The sequence below is a fragment of the Epinephelus moara genome, chromosome 14 (assembly GCF_006386435.1).
Source record: "Epinephelus moara isolate mb chromosome 14, YSFRI_EMoa_1.0, whole genome shotgun sequence".
Lineage (NCBI taxonomy): Eukaryota > Metazoa > Chordata > Actinopteri > Perciformes > Serranidae > Epinephelus > Epinephelus moara.
The window spans coordinates 28459776-28476652 of record NC_065519.1 but is presented as its reverse complement, the minus strand read 5'-3'; the positions used below and the strand labels follow the sequence as shown (position 1 = coordinate 28476652).

Below are 16877 nucleotides of genomic sequence, written 5' to 3'. Positions count from 1 at the left end.
TCAAGTGAAGCAAACTCTGTCTCTCTGCCTTAAAGAAATACTTCACCCCCTAAAATGATCATTTGTATATCAACTACTCACCCCGTGTTACCTTGAATTTGTAAAAACAAACACTTCACCTTCACCATTGATGAAGAGTAAAAAAACTGAGAAAAGTTTTTAAGAATTTAAATAAAGGGGTCCGTATCTAACAGCAGCAAAACATCCTGTTTACAAACTCTGAGACAACTCTCACAGTATAATCCAAGTCTCATCTATCCAGTCAATGCTAAGTTCTGACCTGAAAATGAAACTTATCAATCCACTCCTAAAAGCCAGACTCTATCAACAAAAAAGGAAGTTTTAACTTGCTGGACACTGGAGCTGCTGGTCTACAGCTGCCTGGATTAGTTAGGTTGTTTGTTACATTGTGTGCTGATCGAGGCAGCTGTAGACAAGTAGCTTCCTTGTTCAGCGAGGTAAAGTCACTGTTTTTGTCAATGGAGCCTGGCTTTGAAAAAAGCATAGATACATTTCAATTTTAGTTCAGTTCACTGCCAGAAAAGGTTGTCTGTTTGGAAAGTACTGAGCATATGATTGGATAGATGGAACCTGGATTATACTGCATGAGTTGTGTGAATGCTGTGAATTGATGTTTTGATGTAGTTTTGCTGTTGTAAAATGCGAATCCTATTTACTATAATTCAAACATGAGTCATGAGTCAATCTTGGTCGCTCACTCAACAGATGGATTATGTGATTATTCACAGTAGTTTGTACAAAGTCAAGAGGCTAGATAGTGATAAGCTGCATCTTTCTTTCAGTCATTTCAAAAACAAAGTGCCTGCGATAGCCATGAGAAGATCTTTATGACACAAGGCCGTGGTGCTCATGGGAAATGCAGCCACCAAAGTAAACACAAAATGAAAGTTCCTTGAAGATGCTTTAGCTGGATTTTGGACACAAATTAGGAATAGTCTGAGTCTTCTGCAGTCTCATTTGGTTGCCTGGCAACCTCATGATGACAACAACACAAAAAGTAACTGCATCATGTCAATGAGTGAGCTTCAAAAGAAGATTTGGTTACCTCAGACTGAGCCAGGCTAGCAGTTTGACCATGATTCCAGTATTTATGCTAAGCTAACTGGCTACTGGCTTTAACTCTGTATCAAACAGACAGACAGTGGAAGCTATCTTCTCATCTAACTTTCAACAAGAGAGCAAATAAAAGCATTTCCCAAAATGTAGGCCCACTGACTGTTCAGACTTGTCCAAAGATGCTGTAGCATGTAGCATGTAGCATCAGCATCAGTAAAGTATAAACAATTAGTGCCACTAAGTGTGATTTGGCGAAATAGCTGTTCCTGTTTTAAAAATGACATTTGCTTTACAGCAAGATCCTGTGAAATGTCAGTAATTTGTCTTATTAGTTTATGATACATTTTTTAAATGATAACACCACCAAATAATTGCTGTTTTATATGAAGCAGCAGTGACCTTTAAAGTTGGATTGATGTCCATCTACAATCTGTATTTTCTCTGTTATTGTGGGGTGTTAGAGAGGAACCACTGCTGTGACAGACAGCAGCTGACAGACTGTGATTCAGAGGCTAACCATGCATGGCTGTTGGAAATCAGTCAGTGTATTAAGGTTGAAGTCAAGCTGATTTGGTTATTTATGCAGTTTCAAGACAGGATGAGAATGTGTGACTCCATACTTTACAAAGCAGCATTCTAACTATAAACTTGTATTTACAGAGGAGTGTTATTATACAAGGAAATTAACTTTTGAAAGCGTGCTTGCATTTGGGTCCACCAAATAAAATTAGGGACAAATTACTGTCTCACATATCTCTGCGGTTGATGGAATGCCAATGGTTACCATCTACTGTAAAGACTATAAAGCATACATTTTAATTTGGTGCCACCTATGTCACATAAATCATTGTGTAAGAAGGAACACAAAGAACAAGATTACAGTAAGTTATCATGCAAATTAACATTTTTTTCTCAATATAATACTGGGGTATATCTATATAGCAGGAGCTGGTATTTCATCATCCTGTTTTGATTTTGCATACTCATTCCTATCAGCACTTTTCAAGGTAATCACAGAGGAGAAGAGGGAACAGAAGTATCTGTTAGTTCTGGTTAGGTATTTTAATTGGTCAAATTAAATCCTTTGAGCCATATACCTTGAATACCTCTGCTGGACTGACAGGTGCATTTGCAGCGTCCAAGGCCTGATTATTTATCTTCAATTGAACAGAAGAGTCATTAAAAAGGAGCTCATCCAAATAAAAAAATCCTCAGAACATAATGGAATTTTGTCTGAGACACCTTTAAAATAAACTGTAAAACCCATGACCATGTGACATATGAGTCACAGTGTCGTGTCAATATCGTGATGTATAGAGAGCACTAACAGTGACAAACACATACATGAAGGATGAGACGATGATCTTTAAACAGTCAACACAAGATAGCACAAAACTAAAAATACCTACTGTCACCATGGCCTCTGGAACTCATTTGGTTAGAATTAATATGTCAAGAGTGCACTTGCTACAGCGCAATTGAATCTGTACTAAATATGTTCATGTCTTAGAGTTTCCTCTGTCTAATCAGCATATGAGATATGCAAAATGTTTTTAGAAATCAGTTTACCGTGTCCTGGATGTTGAAGGTGACACGGGGCCCAGGAGAGGAGGCATCCACACGCATGTCTGGTAGATCATCCACATCCCCTATCCTGGAACTATGGACACAGTAAACTGCATTAGATACATACATACATTAAAGATAGTAACACTGGTACAATATACACTACCTTAGTGTTGGTTTAACACAGAGGTAAGACCAAGTCAATGCTTTGCAAATCACAAGCAAGTCTCAAGTCTTTGCACTCAAGTCCTGCATCAAGTCCCAAGTCCTAAGCTTTCAGTTAAGAGTCCTAAACAAGTCATAATGCGCTCTTCACCAAATGTAATTCCATTTAGTTATAATATTCATTTACACACATTATGAATGTTTTTTAAATTTGTATTTATTTGTTAAAACAAATTTGTTGAAAGTTGCTGCATCTCCATTAGGCTTGACTGATGTGACGAGATTATCGCTCAACACAATATTGGCAGGCCACGATAATGGTTCTCACGTTATATATATATAGATATTCAATTATGCAATGACTGTTGTGAATTTTGCATGATAATCAGTCCGTCTTTTTTTCTTTCGCTTTCTCTATGCTTCACCGCATTGTTGGAACGCATCAAAAAAGTACGAACATGCTAGCACATGTCTAACGCTGTATGTAATTACCCATGTAGCCCTCCATTACAAAAGATGGCTGTTCTCGTTAGCAAAAAGAATGCCGATGAGTTTATCCGGATTTTCTTTGGTTTCAAACCAAACAGAGAGCCACTCAACGTGAACAAAGTGATTTATAAGCTGTGAGAGAAGCAGGTCAAGACTAAAGATGGAAAGACCAAAAGTTTCCGCTCCCATCCTAAGTCTGTCACCGACTCCATCCACAAAGAAGAAGGACAAAAACTCCTACCACAGTGAGCAGTCAGCCCTCAATTATCATGGCTCTCTTAAAGGCAACAACATATAAATCCTATAGTCAACTGTGGCAGGACTGTACAAGTGCAGTTAAACATGTAACTGAATAAAAATAATGTCACCTGTTGATTGATCTAAGTTATTGAACTCAACATGCCCTTGTGTAAAATAGCGTATACTGCCTACACATTGTGACCATTTATGGGTATTGTAGTCTATATACAGACTCTACATTCAGTGAATGTAGAGTCTGTAGGCAAACCCCGAAGATCTTGCCTCCAGAAGAAGAGTGGAAGAGCCCTGGTTTCCGGTTGTAGGCTGTTTGTAGTCCGCGTGATATTGACCAATCACGTTTGAGCCAGCTGCAGTTGTTGCCAGGTTAAACGGTCCGTGCGGTGAACTAACGAGGCGGAACCTAATTGGCGTCACTGCAAACTCTGAATCCATCGCAATGGTTCAGCATATTTACTTATATATAAACGGAAGTCAGAAAGAGAAATTACCCAGGAAGCATTTTTTTGGTTTAAAAAACGTCTAATAGCCGTCTACATGAAGACCTGACGTCTAGGCTAAATCACGGCTCAATTTGGGCTGTCAGTGAAAATTTGGTAGACGTCTAACCATAGCCAAAGTGTAGACGTCATCAATTATACGGCTATGTAGAGACCATGTCCAAAAAATGGAGATAAACATATTTTAATTACTGTTGACTCTCCATACATGATTGAATATCATACCGCACGCCATCTGCAATGGTGAAAATGACATTTAATCAATTTCAAAATTAAATCGGCTAGATTTGGGTTACATGTAGCTAGACTAAATCGGAGCTAAATATAGTCAATACGTTTAAATCACGACTATTGCTTGCTGGGTAGCCTCCTCTGCCCAAATCAAACCGGAATGCCAAAAAATGGGGGGTCTGCCCCCAGAGGCTGTATCGCCGTCTGCCGGAAGTCAGATGCCGAATACAGCCGATGGGTTCCGAGAATGTGGGTATTGCAAACATATGTGTCTCCAGTCCATAGATTTTCATATCTATGTGTGTCTCTCTCTTCAGTTTTTTTTCTTTGGATGATAATTTTGAATTTCATTGTTTTTCTTAAAGCAATATCTTTGGCAGGGTAATTTCAGTATCGCCTAACCCTAGTCTCCATCTGTGACATTCAACCTGCAGGCTTTACATAATGCAATTCACATAGTTTTTGTATGCAAACAAATTTATGTTTGGTGTCATGTTTGTCAACTGCCACTCAGCAATGTAATGTTAGAACTTCATGGTTTACTCCTCCAACTTGATTGGATGCTGTTGAACTGGTTCAAAGAAAGTGGATAATCTGGGGAATTAACTGTCAACCTGCTGGGAATGAGTAGTGTAAAAGTTTCTTGGTGTAACTAAAAATCAAAGCACAAATTGTTCCTCATCTGATTCATTTCCAGTTATTTTTACTCATTAATTGTGCCCCAGAGTTAATGTTTTTGTTCTTTGCTGAGGGTCTTACAACGTGTCAACTGTTTTACCATCATTACTACATTAATTCGGAGATATCTGCATAATTACTATAAACAAATGAGATAAGCTCTCCCTCACTTCTACACTACATTCTAATGTGTGAGTCAGTGCATCCTCTTTTTAAGAAGATTAATGGGAAATGTGTTTCAAAAACAAGTAGCACCAACAGCAGTGGTGTGAGGCAGAGGTTATGTGGTCTTGTTTGTTTACAGTAAATGCTGGATGAAGCACCATTAACAGTGTTATTTCCATAATAATATGATACCAGGCAAAGAGGCTTCTCTTGCCCTCAGTTTTTACCTCTGTCTGTCCATCCTTTTCAGAGGCGGTCGGCCTGCTGCCGCTGAGATGCTTTTGGAGCGGTTGTAGCTTGGTTTGTAGCCAAGACCCCACTTATCCTTCAGAGAGGCCGCCTGGTGAGGAACAAACACTTAGTGAGAAAAGGGTTTTCTATGAATTGGAATCAGAGACATAAAGGTATTAAATGGCTTCAGGTTACATTTTAACCCACAATGTCTACTTTATTTGGTGAACACATTGCTAAATGGAGTAGATTAATGAGTACTGACCCTCATGCTGGAGCGACGTAGTTTCTTTCTGACATCTCTCCTGATGTCGTTGACAGCCACAGACTCCAGCTGCTGATAGCGCTGGATCTCCTGGTTGATGGTGCCCTCACTGGCCCCCAATTTCCTGTGGTTAAGAAAAGAAGATGTAGATAGTTTTAAATACAGGCTGTACAAAACGGGAGTCCACAAATCAGTGAGTGACATCACGGTATTGGCATTTTGACTGTCGCCATCTTGGAGTTTTGGCACCAAAAGTGTATATTTGGGTGAGAGTGTGTTGCTAATCCCTGGATGTATTATTAGATCTGGATAACGGACCCCAAAATGGTGCCTATTTAGTCCAATGAAACTGCTCGCCTGATGCATATGCCATTTGCACCAGGAGCAAGTTCCTGCTCGGCCGTTAGATTTTACAATGTGATGATGTCACAGATTTAAAAAAAAAAAGAAAAAGAAAAAAAAAAAGAAGCTTTTCTCAGCTTGAGGAAATCCTCCACTGATCAAAAAAATCATTAAAGAAAGAGTCATAATTGACCTTCTTTGCAGTTTGAAGCGTTCTGCCGACAGTTTTACAGATGGGGCGGCTGTGGCTCAGAGGTAGAGCGGGTCGTCCACCAATCGAAAGATCAGTGGTTCGATCCCGGGCTTCTCCAGGCTGCATGTCGAAGTATCCTTGAGCAAGATACTGAACCCCAAATTGCTCCCGATGGCTGTTCCATCGGTGTGTGAGTGTGTTAAAAACTGAGTAGCAGGTGGCACCTTGTACGGTAGCCTCGGCCACCAGTGTATGAATGTGTGTGTGAATGGGTGAATGTGACTCGTAGTGTAAAAAGTGCTTTGAGTGGTCACTAGATGACTAGAAAGGCGCTATACAAATGCAGGTCCATTTACCATGTCTAGTGGTCTACAGTGATAAATGCTTTTTGGGCTGCAGGGGATTTTTTTCACTGCAATACTGCGAGTGGCCACTAGGAAAAATTGGAAGCATAGTTTAACAGCATTCCTGGGGGCCTGAGCTAACCCTAGCTGCTAGCTTGGTTAGCTTGGTGCATTTTCAGCCTCAACTGTGATAATGCTAATGGTAATTTCCGCAAGCTAAAGACAGATTTAAACCATTAAAACAAAATGTATCTTCCTGAAAAACTGAACATCTAACTCCTCGGAGCAGAAGTGACCCAGCATTTTTTCATTGTGGGCTGTATGCAGAAAAATATAACAAGTCGTGGGCCAAACGATATTAGGTGCATAGTTTTTTTAACCGGTTACACGGCAAGAAAATCAGAGGTTCTAGACCAGATCGCCCATTTGCCATAGAAAATACATTTTCTATCAAAATTACCACACAACACTACTTAACAGTTTAAAGTTTCTACATTACAGTATTTTATCAGTGTGTCCACTTAATTCAAAAAAAATATTTCTTCATCTTTCATCTTTATTCAGGTCCACTGCCATGTTTACTGAGGTAAATGTTTTCATTGACTAGTAATCAATCATTGTAGGTAAAGTAGCGACATTAGATGTTCAAACCAGAAGTGCGATGGCAGGGCTTGCTGGCATTTGTTGGTAAAGATGACAGTGACATCATGTTTAAACTAGGTTGTGCGATGTATATACAGCACAATTTATTAGAGATATGCTAAAGCCATAGTCTAGCTTAATTTAAAAATTCATCGCAGCCCATTTAAAAATGGGCAATGGGCTGCAGTTTGCCCACAAGCTGTAGTTTGGCCACCCCTGCCTTGGAGGGTCTTTTAGCACAACAAAAGCTGAAGAAGACTTTTATAGGCAACCAAAACTGTACAATTAACTTACATGAACTGAAAACACACTGAAATAGCAACTGCTGCGGCTGGGCCTATAGACTTGTCGAAGGATGGCCCCCACCAGGCCACTCAAAGTGCCCTCACCTTTAGGTATGCATAACTTTAAGCATTAATTAAATGTAAACAGGTGAGTTATATAAATATTCACCCCCTGTACAGCTGTCATGGACAGATCTCTTTAACAAAACAGCAATGAAATGCAAGACATTTCTTCATAGAGTATAACAATCAACAACTGAGTCAGCAGTAATCTTACTTGAGGTCATCGATGACCTTGGCCTGTTCGTTCAGCTCTCTGATGTCCACCACCCTCTTGGTGAACTTCCTCCCACGAGCGTCAATTACTTGGTTCCCCATCGCCATCTGCCTTCTGAGGTCAATGGTCTCCTGTTGGGTCAAAGCAATGATACACACCAGAGCACATTTATCTGGTTAGACTGATGACAAAATGAAACAAAATCAAATCTAATCAAATCCCAGAAACAGCTGCTGTAAATAAGAATGCATCCTTCCCAAATCTGTAAGATTAAACGTGAATTATTTTGATTGGAATGATTCGATCACAAAACGTTATATGTAGTCCAATCCACACACCAAGTTTCATAAAACAGAATTATCACAAAAAAGGAGACACCAACACCATCACCACCATCACCGCTCCACTCAAAGCACAGGTTGGGAAAACAAAGCTGGATTGCCACAGGGAATTGTGTAACACTAATTTATTTCTTTTCACCCATCATTGAAGCTTAATGAGGAGAGCAGTGAAAGCAAATGCTAAGCGACACTATTCTCCAGTACCATGCTATTTAGTTAAAGCACAAAACAGCATTGCTCAGCATTTTGGAATTTGCCACCTCCATCTGATAACTGCAGGTGACTGAGATAACACCTTTGCCAGTGATTTTGTCAGCCCGGAGAAGAATTAAACACTATGGGTGGCTACATACACAGGCCCAGGAGAGGGGTCTTTGGGCTCTGGCACTGCCCGCTCGAAGGCGAGGCGATGCACAGTTTAAGTCGTCAGCTGGGACAGACACACTCTGAGGCCTGGGGCTGAGGCCCAGGATGTGGTTTACCAGACGCTTCCTTAAGGTCAGCCGAGGGCTGAACTGGCTCCCTGGACTCTGTGAACAACGGCAGGGACACATGGATGGAGAGGTGGAAGAATGGACGACTGGGGTCAGACTTAACCTTCTGAGGCTTTAAGGTAAGCCAGGTAGGATTTCTTTAAATGTATTGAAGAGATTTTAAAGTAAGACTTTGATAATTTGGGAAACATGCTTATTTATTTTCTTGCCCACAGTTAGATAAGAAAATGGATACCACTCTCATGTCTGTCTGCTGAAAATGAAGCTACACTTGGCAGCCAGTTAGCTAAGCATAAAATCTGTCCAAAGGTAATGAAATCTGCCTGTCAGCACCTCTATATCTTACAAACTAACACATTATACCTTTCCTGTTTAATCTGTGCAACAGTGGTCAACTGATATAGGGTTTTTCAATGGCCGATGCCTTGAGATGGGAATCCTCAGGCATCTCAGGATTCGATAACAATTCAGATAAAATGGTTATCAATGCATCAACATTTTTGATTTCAATACATGATTTATTTTTCTTACTGTGTGATAACCTGCTACTTATAGCACATGACATGTATTTGTAGTGATACATAATTAAATAAACAGATGAATTTACGTGCTGTTCTCTTCAACCTAACTCAATACCCTAGCTTTCGAAGCCTCCTTACTTCTGTTTAAGTTTTATTTGTTTTTGTACACTGACCTGAACTGTCAATCAGAGGGATTTCACTCACTGATGGGCTCTGATGGCTCCGTTTCAACGTGCTAAATCAGTTGAACAACGTCCAACAAGGCATGGTACGGAACACACTGCAAAAACTAAGGTGACAGATTCTCACCGACAACTGAATACTGGCTTGGTGTGCCCTGGCCGACCAAGCCAGGCTAGCTTCTAGCTGTTTCCAGCCTTTATGCGAAGCTCAGCAATCACGTATCTTATTGCAGCCTTAAATCTAACAGAAATATATGAGACAGATGGATCTTCCCATCTTACTTTTAGCAAGAAAAAGCAAATAAGCACGTTTCCAAATATGTTAAACTTTTCCTTTGAGTTAGACAACCACTAGTAGTAAGCTCAACACCTGAAGTGTATTATTCATAGTCTGCATTGTTCTTTTATAACCTCCACATCTAAAGAAATTGATTTTTCTTCTGAAAACTTCCTAATTGGAGTTACCAACCAGAATATCTGATCTACAGTTGACAGCATATTTTCTTCAAGGGTAAGAGTTTCCCATTTTTTAGTGTGCAAGTGACTTATGGGAACATTTAAAAAAAAAAACTGATCCAGTATTGAGCAAGTTGGCTGCAGCTCGCAGTGTAAAAAGGCTGCAGTGACATAACAATTTTGAAACATAATTGCAGAGCAGCAATTATGCACCGTTAATTAACATCCACTAAAAGTGCTTGTTATTGCCACTGACGGGCTCAGATTGTTATTCTAAGTGCCTGACAACGTTATGGAAAGGATCCTGCCAGAGACAGATCTTTTACTAAAGATTAAGTCCCTTTTTGTCTGACCAGACACAGCCCCAAAATCATTATTGCTAAACCCTCTAAATTCCATTGAATAAAAAGCAATTTTATCATGATAAAACACATTTAATTCAAGGTCAACTGAAACAAAATAAAACTACAACAAAAACCTACAATCATAGACTCTGGTTTAGTGTAAACAAACCCTTACTTCACCCAGTTAGATGTGCAAATATACTGGCTCCATACATGCTAAAATTACTCTTTATTTAAATAGTCTGGTGGGTTTAGCGTATACAATTTCAGGGCTGTTTCTGGTTAAACAAAAAGGATCTTACTCTTTAACAAAAAGCTTGACATCTGTAGGGATCCTTTCCATAATACTGTCAGACACTTGAAACAACAATCTGAGCCTGTTGGTGGCAAAACAAGCACTATTTGAAGGACATACATTGACGGTACATAATTGCATTGAGTGCTCACATAGCTGCCTGTTTTGCAGCTGCCAGCTGCAGCCCTCTCGCTCAATACTGGACCAATTTCAAAACATGCTGTTCCCATTAGTCACTTAGACTTAAAAGCATGGAAAAATAGGGTCCAGGTTGAAAAATACTAGTTAAGTTACGCTTTAACGTTACAATGTGTCATCACAATTTATCTGAAAGTGATATTCAAATGACAAAAGAATTGGCTAAATCTGGCTGTGGTGGAAACTATGTATCATTTTTACAATAGGCCAAAAAGAAAGCCATAATATATATGAACTCATTATTGACTGACCATGTGGATGGTGGGTGACATGGAGTCAGCTTCGTCCTCATCTGAAAGGTCCGCCATGTTGACGGAGTTCAGGTCAGCGATGTCGTCTACGTCCTCCTCGCCCGTCAGTGACGTCAGCGTGTTACCCAGGGCGTTAAGGCGCTTCCCGATGTTGGGATCCATGTGAACATCGATACCACACATTTTCCACAGCACGTTCAGGGTCCAGGTACCGGCACTGCTGCTCTCTGTTTTTTGAAAGAGGAGGAAGCCAGGAGGGAGAGGACATAAAGAGCGGGAGAGCATGAGGATGAAATGAATGCAAAATAAAATTTTTAGACAGTTGTCTCATGCTTATTGTGCAGCTCTAGGGTGTGATACATATTTCATGGACCAGATCTTGGTTAAAAGAACCTGCCTGCAGAGGGTTGCCCTGTAGTCCTGGAGCATACTTCATATGTGCCATCAGGGACTACACCTGTATACAGACCACACACAGACACACAGGCAGCACGCATATTTCAGAGGAGCTGCATGCATGGAAAATCACATCAGAATTCGATTTCTACCTACTTAAGTCAGGTCAGGTCAGTAAGCACATGCACGGTAAAAAAAAATAAATGTATGTGTGTATATATGTATGTATAAAATCTGTATTTTATGTTTGTTTAGCATCTCTGAAAAGAGACTCAATTTATCTTTTTATCAAGTATTTGTGTTTAGTTTTGAATACTTTTCTTTCTTTACTAAATCAATGCTTTTGACATTCATTAAAGGTGATAAAACGTAATCTAAATGGAGCATATGTGAGACAAAAATTGAAACTTAAATACAATGCAGCACTCACAAGCATTCATGACCATATCCCCTCGGATTTCAGGCTTCCAGTCGTCCCAGGAGGTCTCGAAGCCCTCGGCAAAGCGGATGCAGAAATTCTTGAAGTGGCCTTTGCTTACAAGGGACTCTGAGGAGCAGGCGGTGATCAGTGTGCTCTCAATGGTCAGGACCATAGCTGAGCCGGTGTCAAAATCTATGCTGTGGTTGGCCTGGTAGAGGGGCAGGGAGAGGGGTTATTTGTGCCTCTACATGAGGGTGAAGTGCAAGGAAAAAAAGCCCCACTTCCATGTGTTTGGAAAAGGCAGAGTTAGCTGGTAACACTTCATTCTACTGTACTGTATATCCACTTTGTCAGTTCAATAAAATCAGGATCAATGTGGTTATTTTCATGTGATTTTGAATAAATAATACTTTGGCACATGACTTCTGATCATGACATTATAATTTTGCAAAACTGCTTAATTACTTCAGCTGCAAATTACAGAACATTATTAAGTACTGTTGCTGTGAATACACCAATGAGTGATATGTTACCAAGCTGTTCAGTTTGTTAGACTGTGTTTAATTGCAGGATTGGAGGTAAAATTGCCCGTATTACCTGAATTTCTGGATTAACGCTGCATTGGCACAAAAATAGGGGTCTGATCATCATTCCAGTCATAAGTGGAGGCAGGTAAAAGCCTGTTTACCTCCTAACTAACCCATTATCTATTTTTATGACGTGGATCAGAATCAGACCAGTTTCGGGATGATTACTGCAGAAATCCAGGTAAATTCCAATTGCTTTCTCTTACAATAGACAGAGCCTGCCATGTGCACCACTGCACTGTGTCATTAGATCTGCTTTTGTGTGTGAAATTTTATACAATTCCATGGCAGTCTCTAAAAGATTAGCCTCAACAATTTCCTTGTTTCCATTTTAGCAACAGATAAGGGATACTCTGGACACCAACTGGCATAACCTCTTTTTAGTATGAAGTAATTACACAGCCCAAACACCTCAGACACCAGCTCAAGCTTCATTAGTTGTTATGCCAGCTTTGTGAGGGGAATTTCATTGTTACAAAGTGGTGTGACCTGCCAGTTTTTAAACAAACAAGCACTTGTGATGCAGTGTACTTGTGGCATGGAAGAGTATTGATCACAGTAAGTCATTGTTCCACAACAAGCCATCACAAGAGATGTAATAAATTGTAGGTTACTTTTCGTGCATTTTTATGCCGGCCTACTGATGTGCTGGCCCCAGCTTCAGAGTGGATGCCCTCCGTAACTGGTACTTGTCCTTTCTATGGAAATAAGTGTGACATGACAGCTGGTATATCTCGTCTCCAAGGACATACTGTAATACAGCACAGTACTGCAGTATAACAAAACAACTGATACGGACCATTCATTGATATCCAGTGTTTCCTCTAAATATTTCTATTTGTGTGTGCTCATGTGAATCTTTTATCCAAAAAACATACACATAAATAAAAATAGACATAAAAAACATTTTATAAATAATAACATTAATCATATTAACATTATTTGGCAAAACTTTCTGCATTGGAAACAGTCCACCAAAGTCTGATCAACTTAAGTAGCACACAGTGCATGACATCCACATTGCAAACTACTGGTGCACCTGTCTTGGATGATTTAACATCACACAAAATTGTTTTTTGTGGACAAAATTGGGGATGTCAACCGCAGGGAATATTTTTAACCAGTTATGCATGTTGGTCTACAGGTTAATTGTGCTCCTCCTCAGCTCAGTAGTAGCACTAGCTCTATGTCATACCACAACCAAGCTGTAAGATATTCATGCTACACTGGATAGCTAGCTGCTGCCGCAGCACTGGACTGTGCACAACACAGGTGAGGTGGAAGCTAGAGTATCTTAGTGCCACCGCTTATTTGGCAATTACTGCAAGTAACCCCGTCCAAACTCATGGTGGTGTTGCTGCAGAAACATGGTGCTCACCCTCCGTCCTTTCCCAGGTGGCCCCAGTGAATAAGCAGCTTAATTTTGAGCTCCAAAACCCCTTTTGCATTGTTAACTATGTTAGCACTGTTAGCTATGTTAGCACCATTAGCAGCAACAGCACGGGTGGTGGTGATAACATAGTAAACAATGCTAGGTGGGTTTAACTGTTCAAAATTAAGCTGCTTACTCACTGATTTGACCTGGGGGGAGGCTACCATGTTTCTGCAGCAACCAGCGCTAACAGCAGTAATCGCAAAATGAGTGGCGCCGCTAGCTAACCAGTGGAGACTGAAGGATGGGCAGTAAGTACCATGTTTCTGCATGATATTGTAGCTTGCCTGCTGTCTGTTATCAATGCCAACAGAAAATCATTAAAAGAAAAAAGAAAAAAATGTAACCACCACTAAATAGACATCGCTCTGAAGTTAGTGCCTTATGGGTGTCAGGCTGTCTAAAGCAAATTAACAGAAAGTGACATCCCTAGACCAAAAAAAAAAAAAAAAAATTAAAAACCATATCACTACTATGATCCTCTTAAAAACATATAACTATCTCTATGATATAGTAAAATTCGTAATTGCTGCACATTTGTATTTCCACTTAAATACTGACCAGCCAGCATGTATCCATGTTAAGGTTGTGTATCAAATCCACAATTGTTTGCTTTGCATTAAAAGTGTGCATTATGAAGGTTGTTTTGAGCAATGCCCCTGTGTGTGTGGGTGTGTGGAAAGGCAGATTAATGGACCGTCTGCCCACTAACAGCTCATAAACAACATAAAACACATCTGGATATCATGGTCTCTACATATAATAGTGAAACTGCTAAAAATGTATCCATGGTTCTCTTATGCCTATCAAAGATGCTACAACGTGTGAGAGTTGATTACATTATCTGCATTAAACATGAAAATATATATGTAAATGTGAACTAACTGAATGACCTTGAAGTCAACAGAGCGCAAACCTGCTATTGTTTATATAATCAGCAACTATGATGTATAAATTTAGACATCAACAAGTTAAAATGTAAACATTTTACAACATTGACTTTGTGAGATCCAAACCAAGTGCAGCAGATTACCTGGGATGTGTTGGTGATGGGTAGGCAGATGCCCAGGTCATTGACGGTCAGTTGCAGGAAGAGGGTGCTGAAGGCCTGGGCGGAGGTCTGCTGGATGCCTGGCAGCTTCTCCACCACCTCTTTAGTTGCCACGTGGATGTCCTTGTTAAGGGCCAGGCGCTGCTCGTTCCAGTTGTCGTACGCTGCCTTGTAATTCAGCCAGAAAAGTACAGCTGCAGGAGGGCACACAGGTGGAAAGAAAGGCCTTAAAATTACGTCCCGAATTTCATTTTAGAGACATCAGTGGTTGATTTTTGTTGTGTGTGAAAATCAGATGCAGTTCTATCACTGAGCCATCCTTCCTTCATAATCATGGTTGAGCAGGGAGAATACCTAAAAATAACTAACCACTACAAGTTTTGTAGTTATGTCGATTTATCCATTAGTCAATTGACAAAAAATCAATTGCCAACTATTTTGATCATCTAATAATTGTTTTAGTAATTCTTAAAGCAAAAATAGCCAAATATTTGCTGTTTTTTTGCTTCTTAAATGCGAGAATTTGATGCTTTTCTTTGTCATACATGATAATAAACTGACTAGCGTTGGATTTTGGACAGGTGGTCGGATAAAACATACCATCTGAAGACGTCACCTTGGACTCTGGGAAGTTACACAGGGCATGTATCACTATTTTCATTGACAAAACGACCAGTTGCTTAATGAGAAAATATGGGGCAGATTAATCGATAGTGAAAATGGTCGATGGCTGCAGCCCTACACAAAACAAACTTTGACGTTTAATGTGATGTAGACAAAAAGAAAAACTGAACCTCTGTCAAAGGCCACTGGCTGGGCGAAAACGATTGGCCTGTTGAGTGTGATGAGGACGGCTTCCTTGTCTGAGGAGCCGCTGATCTCCTCCTGCAGAGCATTCCGCAGGCCGATCCGAGTTCGGAAGTATGCAACCTGGTGGAAGTCTGAGCCAGCTTCTTCATACACCTATAAAGTGAAGGGAGAAAGAGCATCAGATAGGAATCTATTATAATCAAGCACAAGCGAAGCAACTCTGATTGTATTTTGTATTTTATTGTGAGAGATATTAATCTTCAAGCCAATTCTAGACTTCAACTAGTGGTAGTCTGTGATTTTTATAAAAGTAACTATTATATTTGCTATATTTGGCTTTATACTGGCAGCAGTACACGAGACAGATACTCTATGAAACAGATCTGGTTCTTTTGGCTCCTGCTAGTGTTTCTAATGGCATTTGCAAGACTACCAAAAATACCAGCAAAGAGAACCAGCTGAAAAGTAAAAGTTAAATCTAGCTTGATCTAAAATAAGAATGAAACATCTGAGCGGCTTTTGTGAGGTGGAGCGAGCTATGGGACCTAAAGGGTTCAAAACCGATGAAGGCTCGGTTTTACTCATTCTAGTCTAGAATGCAGTCTAGACCTGCTCTATATTAAAGGTTTCCTGAGATAATTCCATCTCACCATTCTGTTTCAAAGCTACAATCCCCAAATGGCGCGGCAGGGTTGTCTTTGAGTTGCCTTTAAGCCGGCATCGGGGGTAGTAATGGCGCCAAAATGATACAAGTATAAAAGTGACAGCCGGTAGGACGGAGTCATGGGCGGCACAGATGTGAGGTTTTGACGACGTGTTATATGTACGACCCAATGCGTGAGGTTTAAAATGTTGCTGGTAGCAGTTAGCAGCTAACTCAAAAAATGAACAGCTGCCAAAAATGTTCGCAAATTGGGAAAATAATGAGGTGTGGGAGCTACCCTCTGGTCGGAGGAAGAGATCAGCCACCATATAACAAGGACAGTAAATGATTGCTGGCGACATGCATGTTATTTGAGCATGCTTTTTCAAAAGGGAGTGGGGGGATGGCCTATGCCCCTCACCGGTTGTTTTTATTCAGGCATGGTGGTGTGGATTATGCATATGCCATTAGAAATGCTAGGAGGAGCCAGAGGAACACGATTTTCTCACAGGTTATCTGTCTCATGTACTACTATCAAGATACAGTCAGGTCCATAATTATTTGGACAATGATACAGTTGACATCATTTTGGCTCTGTACACCACCACAATGGGTTTTAAATGAAACAATGAATACCTGCTTAAAGTGCAGACTCTCAGCTTTCATTTAAGGCTTTTTTCAAAAATGTAGTATGAACCATGTAGGAATGACAACCATTTCTTCACACAGTCCCCCGACTTTAAGGGTT

General features: G+C 40.2%; 1 protein-coding gene across 10 annotated transcripts in view; it reads right to left on the bottom strand.

Moving 5' to 3' along the window:
- The window catches only part of kiaa1109 (KIAA1109 ortholog), a 114175-nt gene that overhangs the window by 24410 nt on the left and 72888 nt on the right, over nt 1-16877 (bottom strand). For 4 of the 10 annotated variants that reach the window (XM_050061739.1, XM_050061742.1, XM_050061744.1 and 1 more), the window contains exons 58-69: nt 15471-15639; nt 14659-14870; nt 12808-12891; nt 11616-11814; nt 11183-11246; nt 10790-11012; nt 8402-8578; nt 7708-7838; nt 5626-5749; nt 5357-5469; nt 2647-2737; nt 2175-2234 (exon numbers count right to left, since the gene is read on the bottom strand). In XM_050061739.1, coding sequence (XP_049917696.1) covers nt 2175-2234; nt 2647-2737; nt 5357-5469; nt 5626-5749; nt 7708-7838; nt 8402-8578; nt 10790-11012; nt 11183-11246; nt 11616-11814; nt 12808-12891; nt 14659-14870; nt 15471-15639 — 1647 coding nt within the window. The remainder of the gene's footprint in view (nt 1-2174; nt 2235-2646; nt 2738-5356; nt 5470-5625; nt 5750-7707; nt 7839-8401; nt 8579-10789; nt 11013-11182; nt 11247-11615; nt 11815-12807; nt 12892-14658; nt 14871-15470; nt 15640-16877) is intronic. The other 6 variants (XM_050061741.1, XM_050061746.1, XM_050061745.1 and 3 more) reach the window with 5 other exon arrangements.